The sequence below is a fragment of the Poecilia mexicana genome, unplaced genomic scaffold (genome assembly GCF_051168715.1).
Source record: "Poecilia mexicana isolate PSO_F unplaced genomic scaffold, ASM5116871v1 scaffold_2, whole genome shotgun sequence".
NCBI classification, from domain to species: domain Eukaryota; kingdom Metazoa; phylum Chordata; class Actinopteri; order Cyprinodontiformes; family Poeciliidae; genus Poecilia; species Poecilia mexicana.
The window spans coordinates 19,872,017-19,893,450 of record NW_028263371.1 but is presented as its reverse complement, the minus strand read 5'-3'; the positions used below and the strand labels follow the sequence as shown (position 1 = coordinate 19,893,450).

At 38.8% G+C, this 21,434-nt stretch overlaps 3 protein-coding genes across 4 annotated transcripts; 1 reads left to right on the top strand and 2 right to left on the bottom strand.

Annotated features, from left to right (window-relative positions):
* Positions 1-109: 109 nt before the first annotated feature.
* On the bottom strand, positions 110-3,204 carry dbi (diazepam binding inhibitor (GABA receptor modulator, acyl-CoA binding protein)). Its single transcript, XM_014990020.2, has 4 exons — positions 3,044-3,204; positions 1,546-1,663; positions 922-984; positions 110-708 (listed from the first exon to the last, which is right to left on the bottom strand). The coding sequence occupies exons 1-4, from the start codon at positions 3,056-3,058 to the stop codon at positions 635-637; spliced, it is 270 nt and encodes an 89-aa protein (XP_014845506.1). The 5' UTR covers positions 3,059-3,204; the 3' UTR covers positions 110-634.
* A 1,416-nt stretch (positions 3,205-4,620) lies between these two features.
* cunh2orf76 (chromosome unknown C2orf76 homolog) lies at positions 4,621-10,537 on the top strand. 2 transcript variants are annotated; one of them, XM_014990018.2, is made up of 5 exons: positions 4,623-4,919; positions 6,547-6,597; positions 8,365-8,402; positions 9,494-9,575; positions 10,227-10,537. In XM_014990018.2, exons 1-5 carry the CDS (start codon positions 4,757-4,759, stop codon positions 10,301-10,303), a joined length of 411 nt encoding a protein of 136 aa, XP_014845504.2. In that variant the 5' UTR covers positions 4,623-4,756; the 3' UTR covers positions 10,304-10,537. The 2 variants fall into 2 exon arrangements, with proteins under 2 accessions (XP_014845505.2, XP_014845504.2); XM_014990019.2 differs by lacking the exon at positions 6,547-6,597 and having other exon boundaries at positions 4,621-4,919.
* A 1,097-nt stretch (positions 10,538-11,634) lies between these two features.
* On the bottom strand, positions 11,635-20,519 carry marco (macrophage receptor with collagenous structure). Its single transcript, XM_014990017.2, has 13 exons — positions 20,317-20,519; positions 18,732-18,830; positions 18,430-18,572; positions 18,085-18,202; positions 17,898-17,969; positions 16,276-16,356; positions 15,560-15,622; positions 15,383-15,427; positions 14,800-14,880; positions 13,566-13,601; positions 13,418-13,462; positions 12,750-12,914; positions 11,635-12,134 (listed from the first exon to the last, which is right to left on the bottom strand). The coding sequence occupies exons 1-13, from the start codon at positions 20,417-20,419 to the stop codon at positions 12,004-12,006; spliced, it is 1,182 nt and encodes a 393-aa protein (XP_014845503.2). The 5' UTR covers positions 20,420-20,519; the 3' UTR covers positions 11,635-12,003.
* Positions 20,520-21,434: the final 915 nt, after the last annotated feature.

Sequence of the window (21,434 nt, the reverse complement as noted above, 5' to 3'; positions counted from 1 at the left end):
TCGCTGGAGACAGACACCAGCACACCGTTGGGGACAAGGGTGTACAGAAAATGGATGGATGGTGTTTCGGAGGAAAACTCATACAAATGGACCGTCAGGGAGAACAACACACATTTTAAGGAGTTATTTTATTGTGAAATTACAATGGACATTGTAAAGATACTAAAAAGCAAACTGAAGACAGTTTCTGCATTGCAACATTAGAACTTCATGCCATTGATAACCATTATGGACATGGTTTAAAGACAATTAAACCATGTCTTTAATTGAGAAAGAGATTAATTTGTCCATTAGCAGTATAATGCAGTGGTGAGAGCCCATATAAAACAATCGTTTTCAGGCCCAGGCAATGCTGTTAGCTGGCCTGGACAGTAGAAACATTAGAGTCTGGGTGTACACAACACATGTTTTAAGTGCAGTTATTTCATTTTGAAATGACAATGGACATTATAACAACACTAAAAAGCAAGTTGCAGGCGATTTCTAACCAGCACTGCAACATTAGGAGACCTTCATGTTACCGACGTTAACCATTATAAGAAGAGGATCCTCGGCTTTATTAAAAGGGTGTTTAAACAGGTTAATTGGAAGAGTCCAAATGTGTGCAGCAGCTGTCCTGACTCGCTGGCAGTGATTAGATTCCATGCTTCTGCTTTAGCTCTTCTACCAGCTTGATGTACTCTTTCATGGAATCCTCTTTGCTTTTGCCTGACAGAAGAAAGAAAGAAATTGTTTTTTCAGGAGAAATAAACCATTGAACACGTCTTGTGTCTCCACAAGGACTCCAGTTTTGCATGCAAAGTGGCATAAACAGACATAGTGGTAGGAGTTTGTTCTGCAATTGGTGGGTCGCCGGTTCGCCTAACTGCATGCTGGGAGGTCATGGACAGATCTGGAGGTGTACGCTGTGGTCCAACATACCTTTCTGCTTCTCCCAGGCATCCCACTTAGCTTTTCCAGTAAAATCAAGCATTCCAGGACGAGCTTTAGAAAGATGATAGAGATACGATGGTAAGACGACTTGTACTGGTTTCAAAGTTACATTGCTTAGAAATTCAATCTGGACCGTCATGCTAGCAGACTATTTTTTTTAGCCGTTTGATATTACTCAGTATTGCTGGTTATCATAGGGCAGGGCATGGGGGGTGGGTAATTTAGAGTGACCAATCTCACCTAACATTCGTGATGGGGCAGTGGGAGGAAGAACAGAGCAACAGAGAACTGAGGCAGCAGGAAATGGCCAGGATTTGAACTTAGCACCGTCACAAGGAAGGTTCTGTCACCACCATGCAAACACAACTAAATTAATTTCCTAGTACGTTTGACTCAGTGGTGTAGCAATGAAAGCAGAAGCCTTAACGTCTGTTTCTAAAACAAGGTGCTCTGTTTTAACCTAAATCGTTTTACAGCATAACAGCTAGTAGCAAAACTGAAGTGTAGATTAGTGCATTGCATCTCTGAGTTACAACATTTAATTTCCCTTTGAGATCAATAAAGTATTTATGAATTTAATTTGAGTGCACTTCTGTGAGGAGGCAGTCTCACCTGTGTTAACATCTCCCACGGTGGCTTGTTTAAACAAGGAGTAGAGCAGCAGCATCTCCTCATCAGATGGTTTCGCCTTCAGCTGCTTCACTTCAGCTGCGGCCACATCAAAGTTAGCCTACAGGGGAAAAGAGGAGGGCTCTTTTAAACATCAAACGGTTGACCTTCTCTGACCCCAACAACTTTCGGTATTATCAAAGTAATTACTTTTAGTTGACTGAACACAGTATTTTTGAAAAACATTGTAAATTTAAATGGACAGACAGAATAAAATTAAAAATTCCCCTTCTCATACATACAGCTGTTGATAATCAGGGTCCGTCATCGCACAGAGCGATATGTTGTTTCTCCACCATTAGCACATTTAGTAGTGAGTGACTGAGGATGATTGACAGCACTAAAACCCACCTCCTGGTTCTGATTGGTTGCTTTTGGCCAAAACATTGCATTACTTTATCCAGTAATAGTTCAGGGAGGAAGTAGAGGAGATTGATCTTTTTAACCACAGATTATCCATCTCATAGCAAACTGTTACAACATTGTGACAGCTTTAACAAATATGGAGAAAATATATATTTTTAATTAAAGTTATATACTGCAGCTTGCATAAAATGCAACAACATGGCAATTCTTTTTAGAAGTCTGGATTGCTTCATGTATATTTTGCACATTGCCTGGTGTTGCTCATGGGAAGAGATATTTCAGTAAGATAAAACTAATAGAAAAAAAAAGTTAAGCAACCTTCTTGTATACTGTATGCAAGAAGGTTTCATGTTAAATTCACTAGCAGTAAATATTGTGCTAGTTATCAGTATTGAACCAAAGAAAGCAAGGCTTTAAAATTGTGACACTTTTGATGGGTCAGACTAAAGAAATTGTAACAGCAGCTGTGTGGGGGGGCCCAATTTCATTTTTTGTCATGGGGCCCAAGATTCCTGGCAGCGCCCCTGCCTCCAGGACACCAGTAGCTTGTTAGCCTACCGATCAGCCAGAAATATGAACACGTGTCTGATCTATGTCGCGCAGTCTGATCAGAGGTCAGTGGTGACGTAATTGAAGGACACTTTTCATACTAGACTTCCGGTCTACTTAGGACTGAGGCAAATGATGCAAGTGATACGGGTGAGGGGTCAGTTGGACCCCATTTGTGAACGCAAGGGTTAATAAGATTACACGTGTCGTTAGTCACAGTGGCAGCAACGTTAATACGTGGTGGGTGGGTAACACAGGCTCTATGTTGCAACAAAGAGCCGTAGCCAGAGGCATGAAACCTGATGAACATTTATACACCAACGATCATTTTTAAACCGGCGCCACCAGAAAAACACTCTTCCCACTAGCAGCTCCCTTTAAGTTATTTATTTTTCTAAACCAAAGGATCCTGCCTGGAAATGGCCATTTCCAAGAGGCTAACCACCACACACCACTGAACTAAACCCCCCACTTCTTTAATGTGCTGGAACACGCTTCACACTGTAGTCAATGTATCCATACTCACTTGTAAGTCTGTCATTTTCAGTGGAGCTCCTCAGCTGCTAGTGGCGACGTGCAATGAACCGATAATGGAGGGTTAGCTCAGCGCTGCTTCCTCCTTTCATTGAACACGGGGACCACAGTTCAAAGTTCGGACACGCCTTTCCGAGCACTGTTTTTTTTATTTAACTTTATTGATACAACATTCGCCTGCACACCTTGAGGCAGCTGTTTTACACTGATATGAAAGATTAAGCATGTATGAAACGTGTTTAATAAAAAAATAAATCACCTGAACGACAAGAGTTTAATGCCTAATGTTGCCATTTCGTAGCTGCAAATAAATATGTCAAATAAATTGAAAATCTTATTTTTTCCCCATTCATTTCAGAGAAGGAAATTCATATATCAATTTATTGCCCATAAGAAATCAGGCTTTATTTCTTGTAATTTTGGAGGTTATATTTAATACATAATGAAACCTGGTTTCTTCGGGAGAAGCTGCCAAAGTGGCTGAAGAGATGGATCAGCTAATTAAATGAAAACGCCAGCAAATTTTCGCTAAGCCTCTAACTGGCCAGAGAGCACACAACGGTAAATCAATGTTGAATTATAGTCAGAATGGTTGATTTTTGGTTGAGGTCGACAACTGACGGTGGATCAACCATCAAACAACCATCCAGCTCTAGCCAAGTAACCAATGTTGAAAATGTGTCATTGAATCAATGTTTTCTTGTGGTTGAAATCTAATGAGTGAAATGCCGATGTCTGATCAATGTTGAATCAATGTATGTTTTGTTTTGCTGCACCCCTTCCCCTCCTTTCCTCATCAGCGCTCTGGGTCAGAGCATTTTATTACCGAGTGGGGGTTCTCACGTTTTAAATTAAGCACTGTAGATGACAGTGGGTGGTGATACCTTTCTGTACATTGTCTATAAAATAAAATAAAAATTCTTACCGACTGTTTTTGTGTGACATATTAACACGAAAACGTCTACAATGTACTTACTACAAGGAGAGGAGCGGTCCACCCCCACCATTTACATGAGTGGGACGGCCCAACCAAATTCAATGTTGAATTATGATCACAAAGGCTGAATTTATGGTTAAGGTTGATGACTGATGGTGGATAAACCATCAAACAACCACACATGATTTTAATTGATGGCTGATTGACAGGGTTTTGCTGAACTGAAAACATGCAGGTCAGTTTGCCTTGAGGACAGGTGTGTCTAATCAATTTTGAATCCAAGTATGCTGTTTGTTGCACCCCTCATCACCTCCTCCTCATCTACGGAGCCCTCCAGGGGACATGGGGGAACATTTTTCTTTTGCGTTCCCCCACCCAGTTTGGTTCAGGCTTCCTATCAAGCTATAAGAATGATAGAAAAGATGCTAACAAAATGCCTCAGACCTGCAGCCCATAGGCGGTTCTAGACACAGGCTAACAGAAGTGGCTCTTTGGCTCACTTATGTATTAAATGATAAAATATTGCCCTGTTTTTGTTCTATTCTTTTTTAATTGCCCTGCAGGCAGCAATTTATTCACACATGCAGTTGCGCCCCTGCCTCCTCACCGCCAGATGGCGACACTTAACAGTATGAATCCACTCGACAAGATGGAAGAGCTCATGGATCGATTCGTCTGGTCTTAAACTTCTAGTTTCTGTTTTCCACATGAGCAGAGGCTTGTTTTTATACTTTTAAACACACTTTTTTTGTGTGCTCTTCTGGGCGGATGGCCGGTGAAAGATTATCTTATCCGGAGGACTTGGACGTTCCAGCTGTGGTCACAGTTCGCCTCATCAGGTCGTTTGAACAAAGAAACTTCAAGCCTGTGGTGTTCCAGCAGGTCAGCCTTAACCAGACCGTGCAGGACTTCATGCGCTGCGTGAGAGACGGTGAGTCGGGGGACCTGAAGGAGAGACACCTCGACCCGTCGGAATATCCCATTTCTGGCTCAGCTCAAACTTTAAAACCTATTTCGGGTTGAAATGAAACGGATACTCCGCATGTTTTTGGTTGTTTTTAAAATCAGCTTCGAAATAATTTCTCTATTCTCAGAAGCAGAAATCATTTGTAGGTGAAACTGCTTGGTTTACACATTTCAGCGCATCAGTTCAAGGGAGGAAATCCCATCTCATTGTTGGGGGGTGGGGGGGGGGTCGCCAAGTTACAGTGAAATATAACATCAAATTTGGTTTAAAAAGTTTTTAATGTGTTCAACCTGAAGGACCAAACATGACTAGTAAGTGGTAATGTTCAACAAATGTGTATTTTTCTTAGTAAGCAAACTGTTGAGACCCATAGAAGTTAAACTAAGGTTTAAATGTTCAGATATCAGTTTGGTTCAGAGCCACTGATCTGATCTCTGCTACGCCTTTACAAAATGTAAGGCTCTAAATAAAAAGTTTTAATGAATGACTCTTTTTAATAAAATTAATCATAAATATTGATGTATTGTAATGGCTCTCAATACAAGCTATGTGTTATTTAAATTATAACTAGTTAAGTTGCTTTATTTTTAAACCTTTTTTGGTTTTTCCTTGTCCTTGATGGCTGAGAACCAACTAGTAGATAGAAATAATGAATGTCTGGGAAGTATCATAACTTAAAGTTAATGCTCAAAGTGCAAAGGTTTTCATAGAAAAATATCCAGATTTTATTTTGTGGATTTAAAGGCTCTACGTTGAAGATGGTAAGAAATAAAGAAATACCAACCTTTGTGTTTTTCTTTCTGCTCCCACACTGAGCTGTCAGCTAGTGCTTACTCCCTCCTGTTTCAGACTCTTCTCATTAATGTAAGAACTAGAGAGCTAAATATAACTGAGATATTTGCTGCCTTTGACAAAAAAAAGTTTAAGTCTATGAAAGCAATGTAGCCAGTTTTGCTAGTTTTGATTTCCAATGCATAACGTGGCAGGTTAACATGATTCAGCCAAAGTAATTAGTGAGCGCTGACCAATAGGGTCACGTCTTACATCGCTCGTCTTTAAGCCCCGCCCAGGATGTTCATGTGAGATTCGCAAGCAAAAAATAAGGAAATCGCAACCAAAGATTTCTGACATGCGCAAATAAGTTTGTATTGCAAATAACATTTTCACTTCATGAGACAAAAATTAGTGATTTTAATTTAAAAAAAGTTAAACATTTTTTTTGTTATTAAAAAAAAAAAACATTACAGTTCCAAAAGTTTTGATCAGTTTTATTTTTCTAAATTGAGATTAGGTTTTGTTGAATGAATAATTGTAAACCGAATGTAACTCCATATAAATGTGCCTTGTATACATATTTCCCAGAAAGACTTAAAAAAACTTGTAAGAAAAATATATCGTGACTATTTTTTGTGTTTTGTTTTGTGTCAAATTTGAATATAAGAACTGCTTAATTATTTTAACCTTTCAACATCTTCTATTTGTGCGCTCTACTACTCCCATGGTTTATTTTTAATAGATGGGAGCATCCAGGTATGTTTTTATTACTAACCTTAAATAAAAAGCTTTAAGTTGAGACATACATTTCTTCCAGATATTGCCACAAGGGAAGGTCTTCCTCCTCCTTTCAGAAAGTATGGATACGGTATGTTTGTTTTATTATTTTTACTGAAACAAAGTGTGATTGATTGTCAGTGGTGTTCTGTATTTCTTCAGTTCAGCAGAGCTGACATCTGTTGAAGCATCCATAGCCTTAAGTGCTTGAAAGCAACATTTTTCTTTTTAAATCTCCCTGTTGGTGATATGTGGGAACTTTTAGAAAGAAAGAAACAACAGGTTAAGATGAAGCTCATAAATTTTTGTTTTTTGGATCCTAACTCGGATCCAGTTCTACTGTTACTTTCTAAGGCCGTAAAAATTCCTTGCACGATTCCAGTACCTTGATTATTAAAATTCCTCGAGGACAATTATCTGCCTCGAAGCTTCTTAAATGATGTTTTATTATTTAGCGCATGATTTTTCTATGTTGCGCAATGCTCTCACTTCCACCTACCAGGTGTTGATGAAGACTAAATGTAGCAGCATAATGTCCAATTTTCAAATTTGGTCCGGGGGGGGATTTTGTTTATTGATGATAATGTCCGCGTTTTTATAGTTTTTCTGGAGACCAATAAGCGTCTTTAAAATGTCTGGCGTGATACACAGAGTACGACAGTCTTTCTCCTCCCAGAGCTGCTGCCTGGTGGCTGGTTCAGAGCGAACGGCGGGGGAGAGGTGAGGCAGATAAAATATGGGTGACATTTTTCTGCCATAGTCCAAAAGCACACATTTTCAGTCTGAAAACAGGATTTCATGTCTTTCTTCTCAAAACTTTTAACGCTTGTATTCAAAACATTCACGTAAACGCTCACACTTAGTCTCTGCTTGCTTACGAAACATGGGACCATAATTTGTAGATTTGGAGGATGTGCAAAGAAAGGCTCCAAAAATATAAATATATTCATTCTACTCTGAAGAATGCAAAACCAACAACACTGTCAAAGTCTGTGATTATTCCTTATTTTTATATATATATATATATATATAATACTGGGAAATTTATCTGTGTTGAAGATCCTCTATGTATGTTAATGTTATTTATTTGAAATTAAGTAAAAAAAAAAAAGTTTGACAATAGGGCTGGGGGATGTGAGAAAAATCTAATATCCCGATATATTGTTGCTATATCATGATACATGATATATATCTCAATATTCTTAAATGAGCTCCAGTGTTATTTTAAATTATAGACCCCCTGCAGCATGATGTTACCCATGCAAGTTTCCGCGCCCATTTCCTTGCTAGACTTAAATGTAAGGTCCCTATGAAAGAAAAAGGGATGCAGTAGTTTGCTATGAATTGACTAAATTATGACTAGATGATAAAGTCAGAAAAAAAGTTTTAGGAAAAAAAATAGCGAGGGAGAGGAAACTTAACTTTCAGATACGATGCTGTAGAATAAGGTGTGTTTTAGTTCAGCTTAAAAATCAAAAAGGCGACTCACACAAACTGACAGATCATCAGTAAAGCAGGTGTTTAAATTAGCTAATCAACTAGATTGGCTAATAATAGAAGCGGTGGCTAATCAACCAAAGCAATCACTTATTAATAATCGCAAAATACACATCAAGCCTAAAAACCCAAAACTGTAACTGAATGCTCTGTTCTATGTGATGTTTGAGTGTTTTTGGTGCTGAATCCTGATGCATAAAGTTGCGTTGTTGTCAATTGCTATGGCAACATGTAGCGTAAAGCCAACATGGAGAGCGAGAAAGAAGAATGAATGGCTTTGAGTTAATTTATCAGCATGATTTTGTTTAGTATGCTGTTAAAACTCAACATATTCTCTAATTCTGTTATTTTGTATTTTCAGACACTATGAAGATTATTCATCAAGCTCACGGTTCAAAGGTATTTGTCTGATGGAAAGTCGCACAATGCAGCATCAATAGGGTTTGTTTCTAAATAAAAACGACTTCTCAGATTAAAATTTGTAGATAGTGTTGAATTATGTTGCCCTTAACCCTCGTCCCCAGAATCACCAAAAATTCTGAAAAGGCACACCCAAATGAAATCAGCTGATGTTCTTGAGCAATTTGGATTACATGCAAAAGCCTGGTCTCTTTATGAAGAAGACAAGCTAAGTTTTCCATTTTTGCACTGCAGTCAAAAATACTTTATCATCCATGATTCTAATTATTTGAAACCAAAGTTACAGTTGTTCATTCTTACAAGAGAAAATATTAATATAAGTATTCTGCATTGGGTTTTATTCAAATACTCAATTTGTTTAGACTTCATTCTTTAAAACTTTCATGCATTGAAATACGGAATAGTCTCAACTATTTTTAGAAATCTTCCAGCTGGAAACTTACTTCCTCTTTTTTCAGGAAGCCTGCTGTTCCTGTTTCATGACTTGGCAACACTCTCTCTGCCCGACTGATTTCTTATGGTTAAATACAAAAAGAAATGGAATTAAAGCAAAGTTTGCATGAGACACAACAACAAAAACAACCTGATTTTATTGAAGTTTGAGTCATGGGGAAATGGGATGATCTCAGGTTTTCTTGATAAGTACTTCATAGAGTACTCTATAAATGTGTACTTCAAAGAGTACACACTGTGTACTCTATGAAGTACATAGTGTGTACTTCATAAAGTACACACTTCATAAGTGCACAGAGGATTACAAACCTTCAAAACAGTGAGAATTGGGGCAGTACGCCTCTGTGTTGTAATTTTACTAAAATGTTAGTAAAAAGTTCAGCTACAACAAGGAATCGATTTTAAATGTGCAGTATAGCCATTCTAGCTTTCCAAAGTCAGTGCAGGAGATACTTGGCTGTTCAAATGTTTGTAACTTGGTGAATTCAGAGTAAAATTTGACAGTATTTACACATGTATCCCAGAGCTGAGAATGTCACTGGTGTGTGTGTCTACTCTCTGATATTTATTGTAAAGTAATACTATTAAAATGTACACATTTGGTTCTATTGTTTCAGACAAATGAGCTGGTAATGGGTTTGGATGATGATGAAAAGTTAATTTTACAAGATGACCAAACCCTCAAAGCTGCTGGAGTTGGTAAGAACTTTTGTTATCCCTTTTGAATTCTCAGTGGTATGTTTTACCCTCAACACCAAGTGAAATGCAGTGTTGTAGTTTTGTTCATTCATTTTAATTTATTTGAAAATTGTGGAGGAGAAATGCACTGTTAAGAACTTTATAATGCATAAATGTGGAAAAAATCAACCTTAGGTTAGAAGTTTGTCACATTTTTGTAGCCAAATTTGAAGCCAACTGTAGCATATATAATTTTAGTCTCCTTTTTTCTCTAGAGGTCAGTTTAGGCTGCTGGTCATAAAGTTAGGATATCTTGAAAACATTGATTTAAATCAGTAATTCCATTCAAAATGTGAAGCTTGTATATTGTATTCATTCATTACATACAGACTGATGTATTTCAGATGTTTATTTCTTTTAGTGTTGGTCATTTATTATTGACAACTAAAAAAACTCCAAATCCAAATGCTTAAATCCCCATTAACGTGTATGCAGCTTGATTGATCATTCAGGGGGAAAAGAAAGTAATTCCTAACAGATGGGTGGTAAGACAATAAATGACACTGAGCTCTTTAATAATTGTACAGTCGTGTAATTTTGTATGGCAATAATAATAATTACCAGAACAAGCAGGTCAGTTTAATCTAAATATTTGACCATTTTTCTCTCCAGCTAATGAAACAGAAGTGGGATTCTTCAGAAAAGAAGATTATGTTTTCTATAAGGCAAACCCCAAATCAAAATGGTGAGCAAACAGTGGAGGTTTTCAGCTTGGTTCTTCCTGGAACCACAGCCAGAATAACAACAACCAGGACTTTCCATTGTGATGTAAACATGTGGGTGTTTTTTTTTTTAGTTGAAGGTTTGACACTGACCTGTTGTGTCCCTTTATTAATATGTCTCTGATGCATGTTACCATTGAAATGTATATGTTGTGATTAATTTAACAAATATGTTAATAAACTTTGAATAACTGTTTTTCATTACTGTGTAACAGTACTAACACAATAAATGTAAAGGTAATTTTATTTCTATAGCACATTTTCAGCAACAGGGCAACACAAAGTGCTTTACAGGAATTAAAAGGAAATGCAAACAAAATAAATCAAAGGAAAGAAGAAAAAAGAATCACATGTTGATCTAAAGTATGTAAACTAGGTGCTTCAGGGTTGCTAAGTGTCCTCTGGTCTAATTCCTTTTCTGGGTCGGAGGAATAGGAGTCTAAAACGTCGCTGCTCAGGTGGTTTTTCTGGATTCTAAGTTTGTTCTAATCCCTGATCTTTGATGCTAAATAAGTAAGTATCCTCTGGACGTCTGGGTTGCTAGATAAGTATAAGTAAGTATTCTCTGGACTTTCTAAGTATGCTCTAAATTTGTAAAATGTACTATTATTATTAGTTTCTAAGTAGTAACAAAAACTAAATGTTCCTTTTCTGGAAGAATAATTTTTTTTCTGGATTCTAAGTTCGTTCTAATTCGAGCTGCTGACTGACTCGTCTGTTGTTAAGTGGTAAAATGGGAGGTGGTCTGGGAGTGGTAACATTTACTGATAAAAACAATTTAAAAACATGTCATTAATTTTCACAAGGCCCCAATTTTTTTTCTATTTCTATGAAGAAAAAAACTAAACTATTTTGTGGAGGGCCCCCTGTCAGTCAGGGGCCCTTGGAATTGTCCTAATTTCCCCCCCCTTTACGGCGCCCCTGCTCACATCCAACTTGCATCTCTGTCCACACCAACAGTCTGACTGTTTGCTAGTTCGGTCAAGTCCGTTACAAAACTGGTATCGGCCAAAATCAAAATCAGCAGGCCAGGCTTTTTAAAGATCGGTAACCAGGGATCGGCCAGAAAACTGCAGCCCAACACACGTATTCATGAGATTCTTTGATTAAATAAATGTCAAAGAATTTAATTTCACCAATTAAATTATTTGAATTTAATTGACTAAATTAAATTCAGGGCAGATTCTGTGCCTTCAAACAATTTTAATTGGAGAAGTTTCAAATAACTTATAAGTTAAAAATACTGTTTGTTTTGGATGCATAAATTATCAGCAGCAAACAACATCACCAACTACAGCTTAGAGTAACTCATCGATTTATTCATGCAGCCTGACGTAAAAACATTTTGCTAGACAATATCAAGCATTGAGAAGTTTTAATTATTGTCAAACATTATCAAACATGTTTTGAAGGCAAAAAAAAGCATCATCTGTGTGATGTTCAATGCGAAATACACCCACGGTCGTTAGACGTTAAGTTAAGGGGCAGATTGTTCATGCATAATGTGGGACCTACTCCGAGAAGATGGTGTCTCTAAAGTTATGGTCCAATAGTGAATAACTCGAGCGATATGACTGGAAAGAAAAACATGAAATAATGTGATGCATTTCAATCTAACATAACGACTACAAAGTTAACTTTTGGACAGTTTAATCCCTCTTGTGCCTCTATGCACAGAGAACTCCCACATCCTCATCATGACTACAGTTGTGAACACCAACTTCATTGTGTGGACAGTCAAAGATGTCCGACTCTGCTCCTGTGCAGTGCAGCTCATCCAACCAGATCTTACCGGCACCTAAAAGCAGACATGCATGAATGAGACACTTCTTTAAAGAAAGATTTATTTAAGTATCTGACTAGTCATAGGATGGCATTTTGTTCCTTCTCTTCTATTTTATGTTCTACTTAATTTATTTTGAGTTGAATTGTGTTATCGTGGAAAATATCAGGAGATTCCCAAAAGGTATTAATAAAATATTTGGGACGAAGGCCTGAAGAGTGCAGCATCTCTCAGGTCAGCCCGTTGGCTTTTTGATCATTTTCTCCTCCTCTGCTAGGTGCTACTCTACTTCTGAAATGAAAATCAGACACCGTTTGATCTGCTTCTTTACTATTTGTGTTTCCATTGTGCAGAATTTCTTTCCACATCTGAGTGAAAAAGCATCCACAGTATACACACATTTACACAATAATGGTGGCGAGCTACAATGTAGCCACAGCTGTCCTATTCTGAGTGATGGTGAGTCTGCCGTTCAGTCTCAGCCACCAGGCCTTCTGACCACCAGCAGGTAAGGCAGGTGAAGTGTCCCACCGGTTACAGGATAAAGCCCCACCTCCTCAGCCACTGCTGCCCCCCCATATTGCCCTTACAAATGGAGGATTAAGATCCTCTACTGAAAAAACGGCTCACCTGGGGAAGCAGTGAAGGTGGTAACGGCGGTCTGGAAGCCTAGCATCTTACAGATCACTCTCCCATCTAAAGGTCCGAAGCTGTCATCACAAATGGTGCCCCAGACGTCGTTGTGCATGACTTCCACTCGTCCTCTGTTTTGTCCAGGCACCAGACGCACTTTGGCTGGGGAGGCACAAAGTTTAAGATTTAGTTATTATTTGGATGTGAATTAACACTAATAGAAATGACTAACTGTACAAACCACACATCCTGGCCAGCGTCAGATAAAGAATCATTGTAATGCCTGAAATCTGGTAGGTCATATTTAACATATGTTGGAGGAATGGAAAGATGTATAAAAAGATAAACCTGAAACAAATGACAGAGTGCAGGGTAACAGCAAGACAACCTTTTAGCAAGTTCACCAGTGTAAAACGGTTGTATGCAGAAAAAATCCTGCATGAAGCGGTGATTTATTAAAGTCCACACAGACTGCAGGACTAATCTGAGCCACACGCTCCCACACTTTTACTAATTACCACTTTCTCCTACTCTCCAAAATAGCAACTGCGATTTTCTTACCCCATTAATTTGGTTTAGTTGATATTTACATCAAACACACCCAACAGATCAAACGTCTTTTTGTTTTTCACAGTTGCTGTGTTTAGGCTGTGTTCTCTGCTTACTCTGCTTTCCCGACTCGCCCTTTGCTCCTTGCGGCCCAGGTGGACCTGTGGGTTTGAGGGAATGGAGGAGAAAGTGTTACGTCTAATTCAGCTGATTAAATAGTTGGTAAAAGTTCACAACAAAATGAATCTTAGGGTATGCACATACCCTCAGTCCCATTAAATCCAGCAGGTCCTCTTGGACCTGGTAAAACAATACAAAGCACAAACAATTCATTGAAACAAAAGCTGTTGGGATTTTTTTTTTAAACATCTTTTCAAACATTGTAAAAAAAAAAAAGAGGCATAACCATTTTTGTCTGTCCGTCATTCAGTCAGGCTAAACATTTTATAATAATGAATTAAATTTAGAGCTAATTCTTGTTCCTGCTGACATGACAACAGCGGATATGATAAAAATGACTGGATCGCATCAGGTTTGGTTTATACTTGGGGGACAATTTCTGGATGCTTGATGGCGCCATGCTCGATGTTTATCTGTTAAAGGATATGCAAAGAAACCGCCTGGGAATGTCCAGCTGTCCTACCAATCAGGAAGAAGACCGCTGCAGCGTCCAGGAGGGGCTTTGTGGAGATTTGGTCTTAATGCCACTGATTCCAAAAGCAAAATAAAAAAGCAAGATTACAGTGTTCAAATGTAATCTTGGGTTAACAGCTTATGTGCTGATAAAATGCCCTTTGTTCTGGTGAAATTAAAGTGAAGATAGACGGTGGCTGCTGTTGTATTCAGAGGGAAAAGGGGGGAAGCTTGTGATGTTAAAACGCCGTCACAAAGGAGTGGCAGCATCATGAGCCGGGGCTGCAGGAGGAACCGTTGCAGTTTGCAAAATACAGTAGGTTGTATTATGAGGAAGTGGTCTCTCTTCCCACGGTGGGTCATCGAGCTCACTGCCTCGAGCTTGATGCCAGCGCCAAAAGGCTGGCAATCATTGGCACAAAGTTCTTTGGGTTAGAGAGGACCAGCCACCGTTTATTTCTCTCGGCTCCACAGTTTGTGGCTGCAGGCCCCACATGGTCTGTGGTGAAAGGGAATTTTCTTCCTTTCGTCTTCTCACACCAGGATGGAGTGCAAAGAAAGAAAACGTCTTTCTCTGTTGTGCAGATGGAACGTAAAGCAGACGCGACATTTTCTCTCTCTCCCATTATTGTCGCAGTTAGCAAATATATATAAATGCAGTTGTCCTAACCGGCCGAAAATATGGTAAGGAATAAAATGGTTGAGTCATTTTACGCGTGACTGTATAGTCTGTATAACTGTAAGCAGACTGTATACATGCACTTGTTTTCTGTCACTTCTAAATCCTGTCATATAAATGAACTAAAAACTATGACTTAAATGCATTTATAAACTATATGTTGTGTAATGTGAGCCACCAGATGACCTGGGGGTCCCCGAGGACCAGCGCTTCCAGGGTCTCCTTTCTGTCCTTTTAATCCAGGCGAACCAGGGAATCCAGGCTCCCCTGCAGAAATCAAGAACAAATTGCATTGTGTGAAATACACACACCTTTACAGACATTCTGCTGGAGGGCACAGACACAACACCTCAGTGCATTTGTGGCAATATCCGGTGAATTTACTCTTGTCTCACTCTCCTCAACACTGCCAACATTTCACCAGTTTGTCAGATTTTGGATTTGCTTTATGCTAATGTGAAGGATGCAAATGTCTCCAAACCAAGACCTCTGACTATGAGCCCCTTGTTAAAGGGCTGCCTGTTAGGAAGATGGCTGTTAGGAGGTAGTTGCAGGCAGACATTAACACAGTGGTGCCCAAAGTGGGTCCTCGAGGGCCGGCACCCCGCATGTTTTAGGTGGATCCAATGATGGCTCATTAGAGGCCTAAGAAGAAAACTGACTTGCTGAAAAGGCTGATACTACCAGCAGGGAGAGAACTAAAACATGCAGGGCGCCGGCCCTCCAGGACCCTCTGTGGACATCACTGCATTGACACAATTTTGGATACCTTTCTGTCCAGACACCCCAGAGTCTCCTTTCTCTCCACGAGGGCCTGCAGTCATAAAAACAGATAACACAAGTCAAAAACTGTAAGGAAATTGTCTAATGCTAAACCAGAGGGACAACAATTTATGAAAGAAACAAACAATAAAACTTTCAGCCAAGGTCAGTGTGTCTTCATTACCTGGGGCTCCTGGGTCCCCCTTGTTGCCTGGTGCTCCTGGATTCCCAGCTGAACCTGTGGGACCTACAGTGGCACACACACACACACACACACACACACACACACACACACACACACACGCAAAAACACACAAAAACACACAGCTGTTTTTTTTTTTGTTTGACTAATATGCCATCTGTGAAAATATGTTCTATCTTCCCTTTAAATAGCAGCATGTCAGCAATATTACTGATGAGCATCACAGATTAAAGGGGGAAGAGACACTCTGATATTTCATAACAGCAATCTGCTGACACATTTTCTATTCAGGAGTTAAGGGAGTTCACATTCAGTCCCTATTAAGGATGTAAAGCCAGAGATAAGTTTATTTTATGACTTTGGTTCACCAAACTTCCCTTTCAGTTCCGTTTTGCCTTATGTAAGGGTAAACAGGACAGTCTAATTTGCCCTTAGCTGTGAGCATTTTAAGTAGCTAGTAAACTATCCACTGTCTCCACACATGGCCCTGTGATGGAGTGGGTCCTGCTTTTTACCCACTGACCTCTAGACATAAATCCCAGCGGACTGAGACTCTGAATCATTACGCAGATATAGAAAAGTATCAAAGAGAAGATGGATCTGTGTGTCAGCCATAACGTAGATTATGCTAATTTAAATTTCAGTTTGCAAATTTCTTCATACATACATCATTAGTGTAACTGAAAACTAAAACTCACCAACTTCACCAGCAGCCCCTGGTTCTCCTTTGAGTCCCGTTTCACCCTTTGGACCTGAATAGCCAGGGACCCCACTGTCACCTGTCAAACAGAAGAGCTACATGCAACACTTTTCTTTTCTCTGGTGTCCAGCACGTCACACCAAATGAAGCGTGAACAAGGAATAAGTAGAACAAACACCAGATTTGTCAAATTTAACCAACAAATAACTGAGACTTGGAAACATCTGGATCTCATGATGGGACAGTGATCATGAACACCAATCCATCATGATTCCTGGGTTTGGACCAGATGCAGTGGGCTAACACATAATATGAACTCTATTAAGGATTTATGGAAAGGGGACTCTGTGGTTTTGATACTTGCACAAATAAATAGATTAATTCAATTTAATTTCAATTCAGTTTACTTATATAGTGGTAATTCACAACGAATCTCAAGGCACTTTACAAAAGAATGCTAAATGTTATGTTAAAGCACTTCATGCTCCTTCCTGCTCACAATCTGGATGGAGATGCTGATTTTATTTTCCAGCAGGGTTTGGTAGCTGCCAAACATATCAAAAGCTGGTTAAATGACCAGCTTCTGCAACCGAGGATCAGACAGCTAGGGCCCCCTCCGTCAGCTCCCACCCATCCCACTATACACCCGACCCTTTTGGCCCCTCCCACAGGTGGTGAACCCATGGGAAGGGGGGCCAATGTCACCTCACATGTTCTACATTTGTGTTAAAACATCTGCCTTTAATAGGTCTAAGGGGATATTACAATTTTCTGAGACATTGACTTTTGGTTTTCTTAAATGGTAAGCCGTAGTCATAAACAATGCAAAACATAAAAACTTCAGATGTTTTGCTCCATGAGTAATAAATGTCAATAAAAAACCCATTTCATTTTCTGAGGTGAATGGCAAGCAAATATTGCAGTTTTACACAATGTTGTAATTTTTTTAGTTTCTGTCCATATGCACAACCAAATGAGCCTTTTAGATGAAACATCATCAAGAAACAAGAAAGAAGTTCAGTTGACGTTGTTTAAGCACTTAGGATGAAAACATGGATTCATTTTTTAATAAAGGGAAAAATAATATTTTAGCAGAAGGCAACCTGTGAAACACACCGACCTGGAGTCTGTCCAGGAGAGCAAATCTCCATGTCCACATTTTATGTGAAATCAAATCAAGGGCAGAGCGACTATAACAAATAAACTTTTAAAATCAGCTCTTATTAGTCATGTAACAAGACAAACTCTCTCCTCAGTTGTTGCATCCTTGGCACACCAGCAGTGCTCTCAGGTTTGGATAAGGCTGGAGCGATCGCATGTTTTAACTCATCATAATTCTCACATCAGCTGCAGGAGGTCATGTGATGTGAGACTAACAAATTACTCTGTTCAAAGGATCCCTCTAGTTGTCCATGACCAAATAAAACCACATATCAACCACTGCTGCAGTGTAAAACCCCTTTCAATGTGTTTTTTTTATTATTTTGTTAACATGCCAAAAACCAAATGTGGGCAGTAAGAGTGTGGCCAAACAGGACACTTGTTTTGAGAGATGCACTCAAAAATCTGAAAGTGATACTTTACATTCATGTCAGTAACGTCCGGTTAAGATGGACTCACCCTTTGGGCCTTTCTCTCCTTTCGGACCTGGTCGTCCGGGTATTCCGGGTATCCCGTTTACACCTGGTGGGCCTAAAGGCACAAAATAAGTTCATTCAGGCGATATATTCGACCTCAGCTCGGTTTCTCAACACAAATGTTACTGAATTTTAAACACATTTGCTCAACCATGCATACATATATGTACCTGTTATGATTTTAATGTTTGTCAGTTTGTTTTCCAGGTTGTGGTTGCTGGTATTGAGCAAGTTCAGGTCGGCCCTTAGTCTTTGCAGCTGGCCTTCCTCACCACACAGGCTCTTGACCTGTTACCATGGTAACCAAAAGATGATGAGTTTACATGTAAATATTAAATAACATGTTACATACAGCCTAATTAAAATACATACTTATTGGAAGACACATTTATATTTTTAGTTTTTGAAATTATTTTTTTGTTGTTGTTGTTGTTTTTTTACTCAAGTCCGCACCACAGCCGGTTCTGAGTTTTGTTTTCAGTGGTTATCTGTGAAATATACAAATGCATCTGAACCTGATTTTGCAAAATCCATAAGTGGCTCTTCAGGCTCTTGGCTTCTTGGCTGTTGTTATGGATGAGAAGGTCGAGGTCGTTGTCGCTGAGGGCGTCATGATGAGGCGATGCCCTCTGTGATGGAGGGCTCTCTTCCAGCACAACTAGGGCCAGAAATAATTATTAGTTTAAATCATCTAGGGATTTTAGGACTAACATAAGTTACACCATGATTATGTTTTGTTTTGTTTTAATTGCTGCATCTGAATTAAAACTAACTTAAAACCAAACTGTGGGTTTAGTCCAGATTTTTTTGCCTGTACCTTTATAAATGAGAAAGGCATCAAGTGCTGTCTGTAAGATGACCAAGATGATTATCACAGTAAAACTCCACTGTCTTCTGGAGGGGGCTGGTTTCAGATCTGAAACACAAAGAAGAAATGCACATTGACAGACGCTGACCTCTGTGGAGCAGGACAGAGTCGCCGCTTTGTTCGCTGTAGGAAGACTTTTACAGCGCAGATCGTCAAATAGAAAGAAATTCTCCCAGTTTTAAAGGAAGATATATTTGGGCGTGCCACTTAATTACCAGACAAGTTTATGCAGCTGAAATGTTGAGCTATATTATTATAGCCATTTACAAATGCAGAGAAGCAGTTTCTGCCTCTAGCAATATCAATAAACTGACCGTATTAACTGGGAGAAGGTCAACATGCCTTGAGCTGATGCTGAAACCAAGCAGGTATGAACTGAAGAAGGACTCAGGCAAGCAGCAAAATTATTATCCCTTTTTCTTTTTTTGCTAAATTAAGACATTCACTGCTCTTTTTACACTGTTCCGTTTTAAAGATTTAAATCTTTTCATTAAACTATGTGATTTAGGTAAGTAGTCCTTGTTGTGCATTCAGGATGACAAAATTCTCCACATAAAGAGCAATTAATAAACATTTTTGCTGAAGTTTAGATTTTGTGTAGTGTGATGGCGAGGTGCTGATGATGGTTTTTATTGTGCTTTTTGAAAGTGTAACCCCACAAAATCAATTAATTGAAAATAGTAAAAAAGATAAAAATATAAAGAAACATTTCCTGCTTTCAGCTGTTCATATGAATGTTGCCATTTGTTTTCTATTGGATTTAAGATGAAAATGTTGGTAACACTTTATTTGAAGGGGGTGAATAAGACTGTCATGACACTGTCATAAACATGACATAACACCTGTCATGAACATGAATAAGCCTTCATGAATATTTATGACTGTTGTCATAAAGCGTCATTCGGTAAATTATGACACTTTTAATACAAAGTTGACATTATTCAAAATGTCTTTATTATGACAACTTGACATTAACCAGGAAATCATTACTGATATAAATTTGTTATAAAAGTATTACTGATTGCACTTTAAAAATGAGGTAACTTTATGTTATTACAGGTAAAGTTTAAACAGTAATGATTTCCTGGTTAATGTCAAGTTGTCATAAAGAAATTTTGAATAATGTCAACTTTGTATTAAAAGTGTCATAATTTACCAAATAACGCTTTATGACAACAGTCATAAATATTCATGAAGGCTTATTCATGTTTATGACAGTGTCATGTCAGTCTTATTCACCCCCCTTCAAATATTTTTAACAAGCTGCACAAGTTTGTAATGTATGTGAAACTAAATCTAGTTACACTCATATTTGGCTCTTTGGAAATCTGCAAATTTCCTGTCATAACTACAGTCAAGGCAAACATTTTGGTAAAATAAAACTCTGGTCAGAATAAAATGACGGCCTTTAGTTGCGTCCACTGCATGTAAATGTCCAAGGTTAGCTAACACGAGTAGTTTTTTTTGTGTGTAATTTCCCAATATCTACAATTTCTCCATTAATCTGTTGTGAGAGGTTCTCACTGGGGCTCACCATCGTGCTGGAAGCTGTAGCGCTCGGTCTTGCTCAGCGACATGTCGAACAGTGGATTATAATGTGTGACCTGGTCCATTGTGTCGTCCACTGCTGTCTCCATTCTCACTGCTGTTTGATGTCTGCCAACCTCTTGCTTATGTAGTTCTTGATGTTGGGAAAAGAACTTCTCGGGATTGCAACATAACACTCATGAAACTGCAGAGATGAGCACAAAAAGGGGAAGCGGAAAAACTTTGATTTCGACTCTGTGTGTTGGAGGGCTGTGGTATTGTGGGGCAGCATTGGGCATTATAGGTACAGGGTGTTATTACAACTGTAATAACACCCTGTACCTGCAATACAGTGATAGAAAAAAGCCCAACTCTTCTGTTCTGAGAATGTTGTATTAAATACTTTTAATTCTATTTAAAATGCTGTGTTTTTTATTTCCTCCATCAACTCATTGGTATCTGTCTTGACTTTTCTTTTTTTTTTTATGAATCAGGGAAGAAAATGCTGATGGTCCAATTAGATTTTTTCAAAAGTACAAAATGTCCAAGCATGACTTGTTTTCTTTTGAATCAGAATGCAGAAGTTGCAAGGTGTGGCACAACGCTATACGTCTTCCAAAGTGTTGTGCTTTGGAAATATTTTGAAGGCGAATATCAGGAAGATTTCAGAACCTCCACTAATCAGCAAATGGAAAAAAATGATCTGGAAAATTTATAGCGTGGAGCAAATTCCATTTTCTCTGTCAAACACCATCAAGAAAGGAGAAGAATACCAGTGATATCCTGTAATAACCTCTGACCCTCTGACCAACAAGAAACTTGGGCCCTGTTTACACGACAAAGATTTCGGGGGAAAGCGGAAGAGTTTTGTTACGTTTGCAGTGCGCATTTACACGAAACCACCGAATGTTTTCTCTGACAACGGCACAGATTGAAAACGGGTTCCAGAGTGCGATGTTTCTGAAACGTACTGTTTTCTGTTGTCGTGTAAAACGGATCTTTTCTTCCAGAGAATCCCCAGCTCATGACGCAAAACATAGCTGCTTCCTACAATCCACAGAAGAAGAAACTACTCACAAAGGGTAGAATCTGATCGACTCGTGATTCTTGATCTATTCCATTTAC